Source organism: Manis javanica, chromosome 10 (assembly GCF_040802235.1).
Source record: "Manis javanica isolate MJ-LG chromosome 10, MJ_LKY, whole genome shotgun sequence".
Taxonomy (NCBI): domain Eukaryota; kingdom Metazoa; phylum Chordata; class Mammalia; order Pholidota; family Manidae; genus Manis; species Manis javanica.
Window position 1 is genome coordinate 5,930,971 of NC_133165.1, and position 16,916 is coordinate 5,947,886.

The 16,916-nt window shown below is 46.1% G+C and overlaps 1 protein-coding gene across 33 annotated transcripts in view; it reads left to right on the forward strand.

Moving 5' to 3' along the window:
- Nucleotides 1–16,916, forward strand: part of RBFOX1 (RNA binding fox-1 homolog 1) — a 1,840,194-nt gene that overhangs the window by 1,510,827 nt on the left and 312,451 nt on the right. For 2 of the 33 annotated variants that reach the window (XM_073214719.1, XM_073214710.1), the window contains exon 1: nucleotides 13,488–13,812. The exons of 28 other annotated variants lie outside the window; for them this stretch is intronic. In XM_073214719.1, coding sequence (XP_073070820.1) covers nucleotides 13,726–13,812 — 87 coding nt within the window. In that variant the 5' untranslated portion in view covers nucleotides 13,488–13,725. Of the gene's footprint in view, nucleotides 1–13,487; nucleotides 13,813–16,916 lie in introns of those variants that run through there. 3 more of the 33 variants (XM_073214711.1, XM_037020821.2, XM_073214715.1) reach the window with 3 other exon arrangements.

The window sequence follows — 16,916 nt, forward strand, 5'->3', positions numbered from 1 at the left end:
ACATCCCTAATGATTAAATCAGACCTCATTAAGTAATTGGTTAATAATTAATTTGCCTGCTCATTCATGCAACAAATATTTATTTAGCTCAGGCTCCGCCTCAGACATTGGGCTAGTCACTGACCATGCATAGGCGAGGAAACGAACTTCAGTATCCTCCATGGAGCTTATAAGTTTGTGGAGACGACAGGTCATCAACAAGTGATCACCATATAATCTGAATTGCAAGTGGCGATAAGTGCTCTGTAAGAAAGGAAGAGGGGTCCTCGGAGAACAGTAAGGATTGGGTTCCGGGGTGCAGGAAGCACTGTCTGAGGAAGTGACATGGAAGCAGAGATGAAGTAGGGTGAGAGCCAGCATGTGTCCTGACATACCCAGGTGGCCCCACCTCCCTGTTCTCGGAGAGCTGCAGGAAAGCCAGGGGCCTGGGGTCCAGAGGGAGAGGGGAGAAGAGGCAGAGAGGGGCTAGGAACCACAAGGGTCAGAATGCATGGGCATGGGGGCGGATTTTATTTCTGGGGGATAAGAAGGGGGAAAACACATGAAGGGGCCCTCAGCAGAGGACAGATATGATGGAACGTAGCTTTCAGAAAGACCAGTTTGGCTGTCCCGGGGAGAACAGATCAGAGGGGGATAGGATTGAAGGCACGGCTCAGGGAGGAGGCGAAGGCCATAACTGAGGCACAAGTGGACAGTCACCTGGTCTGGGACTTGACAGAGGAGGTGGACGGAGGGAAAGTTTTGAAAGACAAGCCTGATATCCTTGGCGCCACCCCGCCACTCCCCAGCCCTGGTGTTCAGCCAAAGGAAAACAAATGTAGTGTCCCGGCAGGGGACCTCTGAGGACGTCGGGGAGGATGGTGGTGACTCAGGAGGCACTGACCTGTGGTGGCGGGGTCTTTGCCAGGGAGATCCGCAGGCCAGTAGTGGCGTATGTCAGACCAAAGCTCCCTGGGCGTTACCTGGTCCGAGTGCAGAATCTCAAGGGGTGGTCTCATGCATTGTTGGGTAGCAGAGTCACCCCACGGGATGTTATACCCCAGTTCAGCGGGCTGCTGGCTCACTTCACAGCAGCAGACTGCTGACATGGTGGGCAAGGAGCCGGTTTGATGACCTGCACCTTCCAGTGAGCAGTGCCTTCACAGGCCGCCTCCAGTGTAGGGAGCCTGGGAGGGAAAAGCATCCTCACAGGTGGCAGGGGACACTGGCTTCAAATGTTGATCACATCACAGGTGTTACCCCTGAGCAGCTCCATAGGCAGGTGTCTTGACCTCTCTGAAGCTTAGTTTCCTTCCACGTTTGTGAAACAGGTGGTAGCAGGAACCATGACACAGGGTCAGCATGAATAGGGCATGAGGCTGATCATAAAGCATCCAGAATGGTACCCTGCAAATGGAAAGAGCCCGGTCAATACTCTCACTCTTCGAAGTGCGGGTGGTGCAAGTGACGGCATTAGCGATGCTCATGATTGTGGTGGTGGCCAAGGTGATGTCACGGAAGGCGATGCCACAGGAGGCGGTGCCATGGGAGGCAGTGATAGAGGTGCCACGGGTGGTGGTGATGATGATGCTTTTGTGTGTGATGACGGTGACGTTGATGAGGACACTGTGTGGTAGACAAGCTTCCCCCAGGAGTGCCTGCGCTTAGATTTGGTTCGGATCTTCCACCGGTGGTCTTGTGTTCCCATTAGCACGTTACTCAACCTTTCTTTGTTTCGGTTTTCTCATCTGCAACATAGGGATGATGACATTCATCGTCAGTCATTATGACTACATGAGTTAATCTTTTGCAAAAAATAAAATAAAATAAAATGCACAGCAGGGGTGTTAATCAACCATGGAACATGGAGAGTGTTTGTTAAATAACAGAGTACAGCATTTGGAAAAGGGGGTGCCACGTGGCTTCTGCTCCGCTTCTTTATTCTTGATTTTGCTTTTCATAGCAAGGAGGGCCGGCTTCCCCTTCCTCCGCTGCCAGACCCACCCCCATCTCTCCATGCGTTCTGAGCATAACAGGTGTGTGGAAGCCGGAGTTCTGGCACAGGACACCGTGAAAAAGACTCCCAGTAATTTTAAAAATAACAACAAGGCTGCTTAGCGAGGTAGGCAGATGAGCACGCCACTAGCTAGAATGATAAATAGTGCCTGCAAATGTTGGGGCCCAGTGGGAGTGTGGGAACATATGGGATAAGCCACACCGCAAGTTGGGCATCACTGGTGAGTTTTAAGCGGTTAAGGAAGGCTACACCGGTGCCACGTTTGTTTTTGTTTTTTTTTTTCTTTCTTTCTTTCTTTTTTTATCCCAATTTTAAATCCTTCAGTTCCCTTTTGTCCCTTTGTTCTATTCTGGTCCTAAAAGGAACATTCATCATTAGGGCCGGCCACAGAGTTTCCAAGGAAGTGAGGTCTAGGTGGTAATCCTAAAGCAAACGGCCACCCCGGAATCTGTGAATGTCCACATTGAGCTCTTTTCCATCTTGGGGGAAGATGAAACAAACACGGTAAATATTTTATGGAATGCTGACGTCTTGAGCTCTGATCTGCGATAGGTGGGTGTGCAGAAAAGTGAATTTACAAGCATGTGTAGTTTATAAGTTTATATGCCTTTGTAAGCAGGGGCAAACAGCTGTCTCTGCCCAATGTTTGAAAAGAAGATATGGGCTGTGGTGGGTTGACTTCAGGTCGGTGTTTCTGGGTCTGGATCTGAACATCATCTGGAGATTAGGCTGTCCATGTTGGTGGGGCCCTGCAGCAGTGGGGTGTCACTGGAAGGATATTTGGGGATTTTTATTCCCTCCTCATGCAGTTTTTCCTAGGACTCACTTAGACGGTTTCGGCACGGAGGCTAGGTTTATAATGTGGGCTCTGAGCGTTGATGCTGGTCCTTAGATTTCCAGGATTAGCAAACACATCACCATCCTTGGTAATTGCAAGACATTCAGAGGAGAGGAAACGGGTAGGGAATCAGGCAGCTATGACCTCAGCCAGGCTCCCCCCACTCAACTCGCCACAAATGACGTAAGCTCTCTGCATTACACTTTTTCATCTGTAGAATGGAGCTTTTATGAGTACCAATACTAGGGACTTGTTAAAATATCAAATTAGAGTTAGTCTTTAAAGTGCTTAGAATGGTACTTGGAACTTACAAAGTTCTGTGAAAGTGTTTGTTTAAAAAAATAAGCCAAAGGTGTCTTTTTGTGTCTTCCTCCATGCATGTGTGTATGTGTATTTTCTGTTCTTACCACTGCTATTGAATTACTCCAGAATCTATTAGTTGTAAGGGTCAGAAACTCAGCTCAAACTAGTTTAAGCAAATGTGGGGATTTATTGATTCATGAAGCAGGGATGTTTGAGGTCAACCAGCAGTAAGTACTCACTTAAATGCCTGGCATTCGTGTAAATGGAGATGGTCATGTTAAGATAAAACACAGTGAACAAAGGTCACATGCATAAAAGTAGACTCAAACCTGGGGAATATTTTAAGGGCATCACTACATTATTTAGAACACTTCCCACAGCAACCTTGTTAGGAGACTATTTCTACCTCCAGATTTAAAAGTGATCTAATTGAGATTCAGAGAGGTTAAGTAATTTGCCCAGAGCAACAGAGCCAGGAACTGTCAGAGCCAGAATTCAAACCTAAGCTTAATATGGCCCCAGTATCTGAGTTTTTAGCCAAGATGATACATTACTAGTATACTAAAAAATAAGTTTATTTTCTTATTAGTCCATTGGAGATCAGCAGAAATAAAATTTCAAAAAATGTGTCTTTCCTGGAGAGGCAGCATAGCAGAGATACCTGGGGAGATAGCAGAGGTACCTGACTCCTCAGCCAGATTCCCCACTCCCAAGCTGTGTGATCTTGGACAAGTTACTTAACCTCTCTGTGCTTCAGTTTCCCTATCAGTAATTCAGGGACAATAATAGGAACTTCTAAGATTGTTCTAAAGATTAAATGAGTTAATACATAGAGGGGTTAGAAGGTATCAGATCTGGCATGTAGTAAATGGTATACATAATTTGTTGAGAAATATTTAAAAATAGATTGTAATGTAAGAATCAGAAGGCAAATGAGGTCGCTCAGGGCGGTTCCTCTTTCTGTGTCCCCGGAGTGTCCCAGAAGGGCACTGCTAATCTGGGAAGTTGAAAAGCTCACCTGTCAGGGGCTCTCCGTTGCCACCTGCTGCCTGGCCATGACATCTTGGAGCAATCATTTGCAGTGGTCAGCTCCTCAGCTCGTCTTCTCAGATGCTCAGCTGTGCAGCTTGGCACAGCTTGGCCCTGGGTCCCTCCTGGCTCTGTCCACAAGACCAGACAGCATAGACCCTGAAAATCCAAGCGTGCATTTCCCACCCCCATTTCTCCCCCAGGGCTGGGTTTGGTGGGTACCCTACTGTGCCTGACACCTGCTCATTGGTTTGATAGGGTCCATTTCCTGGCCGGAAGCTGGAGGTGAAACCTTCAGCACAGAGAAGTCAGATTCTGCCTTAGGATGATTGCTGGGTATTGGACAAGGGGGCTAAGGACTTCTTCAGGTCTGGCATGGTTTTACCATGTGGAATATCGTTCCTTCTCAAGTTGTTTGACCTCGGCTTCTTGAAAGTCTCACCCCTGCCAAGCTTAGCGAGACTCCTTTCCGTGGCAAATGTGCATCCTCAAAGTCACAGTGGTGTTAAGCATGTCAGTGTGATTCCACACAAGAATGGGCACCAGAACTGTTACGATGAGCCTGACTTAAGGGATTCTTAATCTGTCGGGCCTTTCCTTTAGAAAAAATGCAACTCATATTGGCCACATACTTCAAAATCTGATCGAGACTAGAGGATCTTCAGGAGCCCACGGATGAAGTTTGGGTGGACCCTCAACCACAAGCAATGATATGGAACATTTTCTGAGTTATGTGCCTTTTCTGGACTGAGAGCGGAATCCTCAGAGTGGCTCATGCATCACAAACAAAAGTTAAGAACCACCATTTCTCCCCCAAAAGAGACATCAATATGAGAAAGAGCTGGGAGGTTGAGACGGCATTTGAGAATCAGGAAGAAAGGTGACAGGGTGATCTCTCCCGCACACCTCCTTCTGGGTGCCTCCCCTCCTTTCTTCTCCCCCATGGCCACTCCTGGCTCATGCTCCCATATGACCAGCCCCTTGCTCTGTGCCTCTTGTAGGTATTTCCCCATTTCCTGAAGACTCAGTGGGGTGGGGAGGGGCAGGCCAGCTCCTACCCAGGCCTTGAAGTCTTGTCCAACTCTGTTGTCTTTAGTTTTATTCTCCTTTGCTTCCAGTGACGATTCGAATGGTTGATATTGAGTAGGGGGTGTTGATTGAGTAACTGAGGTTGGGTGAAGGGTAAAGGAGATACACTGCTTGAGTGTAGCCCAGGCCAGCATTTCTCAGACTATTTACATGGTATCACATGCCGAAAAAGGGCTTCTCGTGGTAGTTAGCAACCAGGGCTCTGCAGACCTGGGTCCCCGGCTCAGTCACTTGCCAGCTCTGTTTTCTTTGCCAATTCACCTCACCTCCCGGCTCTCAGTTTTGTCTGTAATGTAATAAACTTCACAGTATCTACTTCGTAGGGATGGAGGGAGGATAAACGAAATGACACAGTGTGGTGAAACTAGCACAGTGCCCGGCAAGAAGTGAGCATTGAATACATGGTAGCAAGTCAGATGATGCTGTTGCTCATGAAGATGCTGATGGAGATGAAGAAATAAGAGGAAGAGAACAAGGAGAAGAAGGAAAGAACTTTGCACAGGGACTCACAGGCAGTTAATTCTCAGTCGCCAACTGCTATCTATTCAGATAGATAGCAAGATGGATGGATGGATGGGTAGATGGATGCACGGATGGATGGATGGATGGCCAGTCAGTCATCCAAAAAGTTTAGGAATATCTGGATCAAACAAGGTCAGGCAGGTTTCTGTTTTTCTTTCTTGTAGGACTTCTCAGGTGCTTTATATTCTAACAGACATCATGAACACCCAGGACAGGGAGAGAGCAGCTGAATTTCTCCTGCTTCTTTGCTCACAGGATGCTTTGAGAGATGCCAGTGCAGCGCTTAGTCACGAAGGACAAAAAGATGCATATAGAGCGCAGCCGGTTCAGCCAGTTCACAGGGAGTAGAGGGGACGCATGGGGTTTAAGCAAAAAGGCGCAATTCTGAGTCACAGAGGTTGTGCTATTTGCAGTGGTCTCCGTGCCCAGCTCCTGCAGGGACCTGCTGCGCAGAAGGCAGAAGACAGGGAGGGCACAGAGGAAAACCTGGGGAGCGGCTGATCATTCATCCCCCATTTGAGAGTCCCCAGGGAGTGTTTGTTTGCCTCAGGCAAGGTCAGCAAATCCTCAAACCCAGCTGCCATTCATCCCCAGACAGGTCAGGGGTCGGTTCCTGAAGCATTGTCGATCTCAGCAGAGATGACGCGTGGGTTGATATTCTTGGAATTGCTCGCTCAGCCAGTCAGTCTGGCTTTCAGAGGAGAATCAGGTCAAGAGGCGCTTAGTGAACCCAGAGGACCACTGTGCTGCCTCAACCGCTGGGGCTTCGCATCCTCATGACAATCAGCCTCCTGGCTTATGAGACCTCTCAGAATTTTCTCTGTGCATCTTTAAACCACATTGGGAGGTGCTAGGCTGACCCAGTGTCCCAGATCCTTTGGAGTACTCTGGATTCAAAGGCACTGTCTTCATCACCCCCATAAACCCTCAGTTTAATTTGAAATTCTCATATTTTGGCTTCACAAAGTGTATCTCCAATGTACACACGCATCCTTGTTACCCACTGCATCTTAATTTGTGCTTTGGAACATGGAAGAAAGAGGAATGCTCTGATGTAAGAAGGCACATAACGGTTCACATTTATAAGCACTGGTTATATTCAACCAGTTCCCAGTTGGAGGGAGGAAAGAGTTTTGATAACTCCTGGCTTGGAGAAGGTCTGATTTTCCCTGGTTCGATCTTCCATATTGGCTCCCAGTAACGCTGTGTCATAGGACGACTGTCAACAGCTCCAGTTGACTGTGCATCTGCTGTGCTCCAGTCCCTTTGCTACATATGTCTGTGAATTATTCTTACTTAAATCTCTAGACCACCTATGAGGTATGGTTACTAATCAGTCTTACTTTACAAATCTGAGGCCCAGAGGTGGTAAGTAATTTGCACAAGAACAACCAGCTAGCCATCAGTAGAACCTGAGCTTTTAATATGGGTAGTGTGGCTCAATGTGAGCACTTAATTACCATGTTCTTTTGCAACGGGGGTGCCAGGGGTGGCAAGGGCGAAGTGTCGGGCAGGGAGGGAAGGGTAATGCCACTGGGGGATCTAATGCTTACTAGGCACCTGCCGTTCTTGTAGGAACTTATCCACTTGTTTACCTGGAGTAACTGAAGTCAGCCCACCACAGAGGCTGGGGATGTGGCTTCTCTTCCCAGGATGTGACTTTACTGGCTGGACTGATCTTCCACTGAGGGTACAGATGAGGCAGCTATAGCTTGGGGAGCAGCTGGGTGATGACTCGGTCCATCCTGCCCACGGTCTGTGGAAGCTTTTCCTGTGGAAGATCTTGGCCTCCCTGGGAATCAACTCCCTGCGTCCAGCGTCCCCTCTGGCGAAAGCTTATCTGTCTTCCGTGTCAGGGCCACGAGCATCATGTGGCATCTCAGAGAGTTCGCTCTGAGTCCTTTTAGGTAAAGTTCTTCCATGCTGTTCTCTCCTGCCCTGGATGGGGCTGGAATGCGTGTCTGGTGGTGAGTGGAGTTTATCAATATCGGTCCAAGTTGCTGCCCTAGAGAGATCATTCTTGATGACCTAGCAGACGCTAGGGGCATGGAGAAGGGGACCCAGGCTCTCGGTAACTGACAAAGCTCACAGTTTGCTGTTTAACCTCAGATAACTCACTTAACCTCTTGAAACCTCCGTCTCTTCCCTTGGATGCCATGGGGGATTCCTGAGTAGTTGCTGGGCACCTGCTGTAGGCCTAGTCCTATGAGGAAGGCCGGATGTCAGGATGTCGGAGGAGGAGCTGAGGACAGGATGTGGGAGCATAGCTGTGTGACTATCAGCCAGTCTTTACCATCCGGGGGCACATCACTGCTGGGCTGTGGGGGGCTCAGACGGGTAAGTCATGAGTGCTGGAGAGGGTGGGAGGGCCCCCGGGGAACCCAGTGTGTGGCTGCTTGTTGAAGGATGAGGTGATTCATGCAAGCAGTCCTGTGAAGGAAACGGAAAGAATGGAAGGCATCACATAGACATCAGCATGGGGCACGGGGGGCACTGGGGAAGCAGGCTTGACATAAGGATGGGGACCATGAAGAAGCGATGTTAGATGGGTACATTAAAGACCTGCTGAAGAAAAAAAATAAAAATAAGCTAGCACTTTTGAATACTTTCCATATGCCACGCACACCGCTATACAGCCTGTCGTTTCATGGCAGCAGCGGGGCTGTGAGAAGGCGCAGGTCTCTTCTCATCCCTGAGGAGACTGGGGCTCAGGGCTGCATGTCTCATCCTACATCACATTTAAAAGGGTACAGAACTGGATCCAGACCCGGCCTGCCTCTCCAACTTTGAAATTCATGCTCTTTCTACTGTGCCGAGACGGCCCCTAAGCCTTGGACATGCAGGTAGCTCTCGATTCTGGAGACCCCTTGAAGCTCCTGCTTTCCCTGCATCTTTCTGACACCTCCATTCTGTCACTCATTCTCTGCAGAAGCATTTTGAGGAACTTCATTTGCCCAGTCACTGTCTTCGTCATTTGTTGAACGAGAATGAATGGGTTGCTTCTTTCCTCGAGCTGATTTACCTTCTAGAAGGCATAATCACACTGAACCGAATTATTAAACAATGCTAAAGTGATTCCGGAACATAGGGGACGGTGCAGTTCATTCTGTCTGGGGTCACAGAGAAGGCTTATCAGAAAATGAGACATTTGACTTAGGCCAGAAAGGTTGAATTAGAAGGAAGGCAGGAAGGAGGGAGGAGAGGGAGATGGGGAAGGCTGTGCACAGAAGGCCAGTTTGTACAGAGACTTGGATTCATAAAAGCATTTGGCAAGGGCACCTTGCCAGGGTGGTTTGCAGAAGAGTAATTTGTAGCAGGAAGGACAGTGCATATTGGAGGATGGATCTGGACACGTGAAGGCAAGGATTGCGAAGGGCCTTGAGTACTGTAGGAAAGTCTCTCTTAACCAGCTTGGCCTGGAAATGGGATTGAATGGGTCATTAAGTAATCTGCATGCATCCATATTATGAGAAAATCATTGTCAATATCCCAAAGATAAGGAATACGATTAATAATGGTCAGAGAAACACTCTGTTGTATGCTTTCGATTTTGTTCCATTTTAACAATCGACAGTGGCAACTGACATTCGGCTTCTCCTCAGCAAGCAGGGAGAGATGGTAGATGGTCTCCTGGCGCCTGATTCTGCTCATCTGTGGAGGAGGCGGAGTCTTCCCAGACTCCAGGGATGGCTGGTACAAGGAGATGTGGCCCCAGGTTCCTAGTCATCCAGTCTTTCAAGAGATTATAGATCTAAATTGTACATGAGATGTCTCCGTTAAAAAATTCTAGCTCTTCTTTACTCAATGTGGAGAATCGCCACCATCGTGATCGCCGTCCTCGTCGTCAGCATCCATGGACTGGATTTGGTCCATGAGTCTGCATTTGACCCTCTTGACCAGCAGCATCCATTATGCAGGCACTGTTCTTGTCTCAGTGGTCCCCAGTCCAAACCTCGAGCCAACACTTGGCACTTGGTCCCCTTCCCTCTCCTTACATGGGTGTTTAAACTTGGGGGTGGCTGCCACTCAGAGGGCTGGTGGTGAGCAGAGCGCCCCTGACATTCACTCTTCAGATCTGGGGAGGGAGGTGCAGTGGCTGACACTGGGAGAGGCAGCTCCGCTTTAATCTAGGAAAGAAAGGGAGAAGCCGGTACCCGAGAAGGGAGTGTCGTCATGGAAGGCGGAGAAAGATGAAAGAATTATTTTTACGGGGTGGGGATGAGGCTGAACTCTCAAAGGCTGGCTAAGGAAGAAAAAAATCTCCTGATGAAATGCCTCACACAGGGAAGATCAACAGAACTAAGACCAAGGAAGTGCCAGAGAAGGCAAGAAGTGCTTGAAGAGGGTCCGGAAAAAAAGTATATGTATATATTTGCTGTTGTTATCAAGTCTGACTTCCAGGGCTTCGGATAAAATATATGCTCCGAATTAGGGGTCAGCAAGCCCATGAGCCAAATTAGGCCTTTTCCCTGTCTTTGTATAACCCTCAGGCTAAGAATGGTTTTTATGCTTTTAAATGGTTGGGCAAAAAAATCAAAAGAATATTTTGTGACAGGTGAAATCAGTATTTATTTACATTTTGTAAATGCTGTCATGCAACACCAGCAGAGTTTGGAGAGCATTAGGTCCACAGCACCTAAAATATTATCATGTACCCACTTAACAGAAAAATGTCTGCCATCCACTGCCTGTGATGGCCGGAGTGGATAATGATGCATGGCTGTGCGTTTGAATTCAGTCCATTTATGAGGCCTCCCTATGTGTCCTGGCCACTGCCAGAACTATCTCCCCTGTTTGGTTTACTCTATTCTTTAATTCTATGTTTCTTTAAAGTTCTTGAAAAATACCATGAACTTCATACCACACACTGGACATTGGGTAGGGGAGCCAACCATGTACCACAATCACCAGCCCCTGAGGACCAAATATACACAGAACTTGGTCCCTGCCTTTTAGTGGAGAAATCAGATCGAAGAAGGAAGCACTGCAGTGTGATTAATACTGGGGGCTTCCCGTTTGGGAAAACAGAGCCTGTGTTTGGAAAAAGAGGTTGTGGTTAGTGATGGTTACCTATTTTTCTTTTTCATTATTTCATAGTTTTTGACGTGGGTTTGGAGCAAGGATACATTCAATTCATTCAATTCCCAAAATACAACCACTCCTGTTGTATATGACAGTAACATAGAAGTATGAAATCAGAATCAGAGGAAATGTGAGCAACGGTGGTGAGAGCTGGAGGTGCTGAACACAGGAGGACAAGAATACAAATACACTCGTATTGCAATATCTATTTATGCATAATATAAATAAAAATACATTTGGATTGCGGGCAGTACAGGCCAACAAAATGGGCAGAGTCGAACCTGTGTGGCTCCGAGCTTTTTAGCACATAAAGTGAAAAGGGTCATAAAAAAATCAGCCCTCACTTTCAGAGGAAAAAAGGTACTCATTGCTCAGAAGCAGCAAAAACTTTTCTGTAACAGAGGTCTTCAAAAGAAAAAAGAAGATATCCTGTGCAAAGGACATAGCTATGTATCTCTGTGTCCCACTTACATGTATCTCTCTCATTTCTCTCCGACTGAAATGATCAAGTTCTTTAATAAAAAAACAGTCCATGTAGAAATAAATGGAATGATACTTCATATTTCTACAACTCTGCCATGCCCAAAACACTCTCACAATTTTGCTTATTGGAACACTCTTGGTGAAGAGCAAGTGGATATTTTTACTTCTATTCTGTGTTCAGGAAATGAAGAGTCTAAATGTGTAAATTTCTAGCCTTATAATTGATTTAAGTTTCCTGCCTCCTGGCCCAGTGGTTTTTCCACTTTTATAAAGTGTTTTTTATGTTTGTACTAAAGAGACACGATTCAGTCTGACCCAGGCCTTACCAAAGTAAGGAATACCTCTCCCCTCCCAGGAAGCTGTCTCCTGGAGGTGCCACTGTCCTAGCTGGTAACTTCTCAGTAGCTGCAGTGTTGAAAGCCATCGTCAAATGCTAAAGTTAGAAACAGTATCAGGCTGTTAAGTAAGAGGGGTCAACTTGCAGCTGTTAGTGGAGCTTCTGAATTGTAACAATGTGGCCACTTTGATACAAGAGAATCAATTACAGAGAGACCTTGTCAAGATGGCCAAAATTCAGCCTTAAATAATTGAATTCTCTGCCAAACGCTGTCCGCTGTCGTTATCTAGAAATGTAATTATGCAGCTAAATCAAGCAACTAAAATTAGTGTAGTGTAAAAACACCTTGGCTATCTAAATGTGGAGGAATTGACATTCGGGTTTAGAAAAAGCCAATAGTTGAGTATGTTTTGTGGTGTCTGAAGCTCTCCCAGTTTCGACAAAATCTATATCCTGTGTCCTGTTTAGAGTTAGAGGTGGAATGTGGCAAGCAGGTGTTCAGTTTGAAGGTGATTTGCAATGATCCCTGGGCCTCAAGCATTAGTTGAGTGGATCCACCCAGTTTGCACCATTGCTCTCAAAACGGTGTAAATCTCAGTATAATTCTTTTATGAAGATGAAAAGAACGAAAATTTGAATGTTATCTGTGCCTTCAATCTGAAGCTGAAGATGTCTTTATTAACCATCAAGAGAACAGGAAATGCATCATAAGGATATCTAATAGCCTCTTATACACATCATGAGATGGTGTCAAGGACTTTATTTGTTCAACAACCCTAGGAGGACAGGTCCATTATTATCTCAGTTTTCCAAATGAAACTGAGGTTCAGAGACACTAAGCAACTTATTCAAAATCACACAGCTAGAATGCGGGACACCCAGATTGGTATAATTCCACCCCAAATAATCCTGTAGGAAGTTATCTAGTACCATGGAACATATCCCAGACAATCACGTGGGTATTTTCAAACATCAGAAAGATTACAAATATTGGCTTGAATTTTCTTTGTGTCAGTAGTTTAGGTACATGTTAGATATGCCTTTCAACTCTGGGAATAGGGAACCATCCCTTATTAATATATTACATATTAATATATGCCCATTGAAAGCTCAAAGGAAGTTTTTTTTTTAAGGCATATGAAATTCTATTACAGAATGAAATACCGAAATGAATACAGTGTGGCCTGGTTAGGAACTGTGTTCATAGCCCAGCAGCGCCTTTAACAAGTGTATGATGAGTAGCAAACGGTTCAGCTGGTATGAGCTTCACACCCATGCCCGTTTGCTACCTGGAATGTGAGAGTATTTACTTCACACGGTAGCCAGAATGAATTTTCCTAACCCATGTAAATAATTTAGCTCATCCTCTCTGCCTAGTACACGCTGCAAATATTAGCTGGTAGTATTATATTGTTTGCACAAATCGCCCCTTTAAAAGAACCAGAGAGCGAGAGAGAGAAAGAATAAAAAACACAGCCTATCTTCCTAGTTTCTTTTTGATCAGTACCAAAGGCTGCCCACATTCACCTACGTGAGTTTTAAGTGGCAACTGTTAATCGTATCAATTTACATTTTTCATTTATATTCCAGTTGTTCTGTCTGAAATTCCCATACAGACTCGGTCCCTTGCCGTTTGCCCAAATGCATTCAGGAAGAGCCCACATCTCATAAACTGACTGCCTCCCTCTCTGTCTCTGCGTCTCTCTCTCTCTCTCTCTCTCTCTCTCTGAGAACTAAATTAATGAAGAGTCTTTGGTTAGTCATGTTAGGCAAGCCATTCCCAAAATAGCACCTTCCATTTTGGTTGTTTCAGCTGTGCAGCTGCTGTGTCTCTTCGGCGTCTGGGAAGAAAACTTTCACATTCAGAGTTGCTGACTGGATTTTCTTTCTTTCCGCTCCCCGCCTTGATGAGCGCTTGGCCCCTGACAGAAGTGATTCGCCTCTCAGCTTTGTAGTTCGGAAGAAGTTGGGTCTATAGATTTTTTTTTCCCCTCGCTCTCCATTGATGTGTTGAGCTTCCGAGGGAATACTCTCTCCACGTAAAGCATGTTGCCTTCTCCAGGAGTCCTCCTGTATCCCTGTGGAGCGCCTATGATCGTTCCAGCAGCCCCCTACTTCCCCGGACTGATCCAGGTAATTCAAGGCCACTGCCAGCAAGCAACTTAACTCCAGAGTGCTCAGAGTAATAATTGGAATTTTTATGGTTGAGAAAGCAAACACTTTTAATACAGGAAAAAGCCCTCGTGTAGTCAGTGGGAAGACAGTAGGAAATCAAAAAGATGGATCACCCTAATCTGGCTATTGACATCTCTCATGGCTGAATAAATGGTGTAGTTGAGCTATATTTGCTTGTATTGATCTGGCTGCTGTTTAACATTCATGCCTTTGCTTCAGGACGTTGACCACAGGGCAAAGGATTTGCTCTCCTTCCCAGCTTTCGGAGGGACTCGGTCTCCCAGAGCAGATCATGAGACAGAGTAACTTATCAAGAGGTGACTTGGTTAAGAGCTTTAACCCGGGAAATAGAAGGGGCTGTAATTCATACCACCCCCTTCACGTGGCTTGTCTGTGTTCATAGATGGCTCCCCCCACCCCCAGGGTGAGTGGTGGCATCGAGGCAGAAAGGAACACTCTATTGATGGTTAATTTATGAAGTTCAGAGATTATTCTAGGAATCCCTTGCCAGCTGTTTACAGCTTAATGATGGCAAGACGTGGGGGATTGAAACGTGTGTCGGCTTTGCTTGTAAGTTACTCATTCTGTGCAGGGGGATCCATCTACCAACAAGATATTCTGCATCTTTCCCCTTTACCATAAGTTTGTCTCTCTAAGCAAGCATTGGCTTCTGGGTGCGTGTCTGAAGTGTCTGTGAAAAGCTGACATCCACTGGTGACAGAGCCTAAGCAGGAAACCCAGATGGTGTTTTGTTGTTGTTTGTTTTTTGTTTGTTTGAGAACAACCGTCCCTTTGGAATAAATTCTGTATCTCGTTCCTAAACAGGAAAGGAAAATTAAATGTGCACTTTGCTCCTTATGCCTATTCCAACTGTGTATTGAAATTTTGCAATACCCTAACTCACTAGTTAAAATTTCTAGGGAGGGTTCTAGTCAAACACCTTTTTTCTCCATTTCTGAATGTTGTGTGTGAACCGTCAGAATTTTGGTGATTTGAGACATCCAGGGGTGATTCTAAGTAACAGCAAAACATTCTGTCATCCCAGATTCAGGGCCGTTGCTCAGTTTGGAGTCTCCTCTATTACATGTGAGAAATAGATGGACTACCTGCAGAAGGGCCCTTAACAGCATGGAAATTGTTCCATCTTCCTGGCCTGAGCACGCCAGTGTGGCATGGAGTCCGAAGTAGGACTCCATGGCAGACTGGGAGGCTTTTTGCTTCTATTGAAAACTTTGGGTGAAGGTCGGCCAGTGGAATTTTGTCAGGCCCTCTGCCGCCCCGTCCGATAAATAATTACAAGCAAATCGTGCCCTTCACTCTGTGCTGGCTGATGCTGAAATTGCTTTTGAAAGTTCTCATAAGTTCCTGTTATAGATTAAGTGCCGGTGTAGGAAAAATAACGGCACCCACAGAAATGGGTGAATGTAATCAGGCTTAATGGACTTGAGAGCTTGTTGGGAATTAAATAACTATCGATTTGCTGGAATGTTGCTGTCATTACGAAATGCCACTCTGGACATATTACCCCGGTGATAGATGAGAAGACGCATGGGTCGGCTGAGGAATTGGGGAGGCCCCATTTCTTCCTCCTTTGCAGAGCGTTTGAGAAACATATCCAGTTATTTTTGGAAAGAACAAGTGATTTTACTTGCAAATCTTAGCCTGATTATACTTTGTTTTCCTGAGTGACACCTCTGGTAACTAGTTACCCATAAGTCAGGAGAGCAGTGCGACGCGGAGCCCCTCAACCAGCTGCTGTGATACACTCGCCATCTTCTTCCCCACCCCCGTGGAACACACGGAAACGCTGCAGAGAGGGAGAGACCAGCTTTATTCCTGGTTTGTTGAGACAGCCTATGTCACTTATCCATTGGCACCAAGAAACTCAAATCACCCCACTGCAGTATCATTTGCAAAGGGAGGAACACCGACTCAAAGGGAGAGAAGTTGTAATGCTCACTCACACGCACACTCACCTTTCCACTCGTGCTTCTGATGTCAGCTGTCCTGCATCCCAGCAGACTCTATCCCAACTCTTTCACCTTGTGGGTTTCTTCCCAACTTTTCAAGGTACAGGATTTTTCCTACAGGGAATTAAGAAGGTGCCCCCATACCTTAATAATGTCATTGGGAAGACAGTAGGATGATCCAAAATAGAGGGTGAGCTCCGTCATCGTCAGTGAGCTCCCTGTGGCTGGGAATATGCGAATAGAATGGTCGTGGCCATTTGGCAGGGTTGGTGTATGGGAGTTTGAATACCTCTCAAGGGCTTTCCAACCTCAAGAGCCAACGACACTGGGGCAGAAGAACTTCTGTGTCATAATTCTTTCAAGGGCCCCCCTTTTTTAAAAAAATTCAAATCACATTGCCCTGTTTTTGTCGGCTGGGTTTAAGGAAAAAATCACCACCATCATCAAAGTAGTGGCTTTATAACTGATGAGCCTGTTTGATTAGCGTTTAGGTCTAATGAGCCCTTGGCCCTGGGTGGCAAGGTCACACTTGCCCTCTTCGTTCTAGACATCTGTCCCATAGAAGTGCCCTTTGACCGTACGTGGCTACATCATTCTCCATACTCAGACAAATAATTCCCATCTCATCCAGGTATTACACATAATAGGTCAGAAGACTCTTTTCCTACATGGAGGATCGTGTGAACAGAGCCACACTTACCTCACCACACATTTATTAATGTAATTATTCATTCTCTGCACACATATTCTGTACCAGGCACCGTTCTAGGCACCTGGACCATCATAGCCACTGACCTGTGGGTTTGCAGCCCCATGGAAGAGAACATAGGTAAACACAAAACCGTGATACTGCAGTAAAAGCAGCCCGAAAGACAGGTAGGTAACAATTATGGGGCACCTGCTATGTGTCAGCGCTGTGCTCAATAATTACAGATCATAACAATTTATGTTCGTAATAATGCTGGGTGCTGTTGGTCTACCACCTCTTATCTGTAATTTCAAATTCCAAACAAACAGTTCTGAAAATCTGGCTTTTGGGGGGAAGTTTGGCACCAAAAACTTATTTGGGAAGAAAACTTGACCTGAAATGAC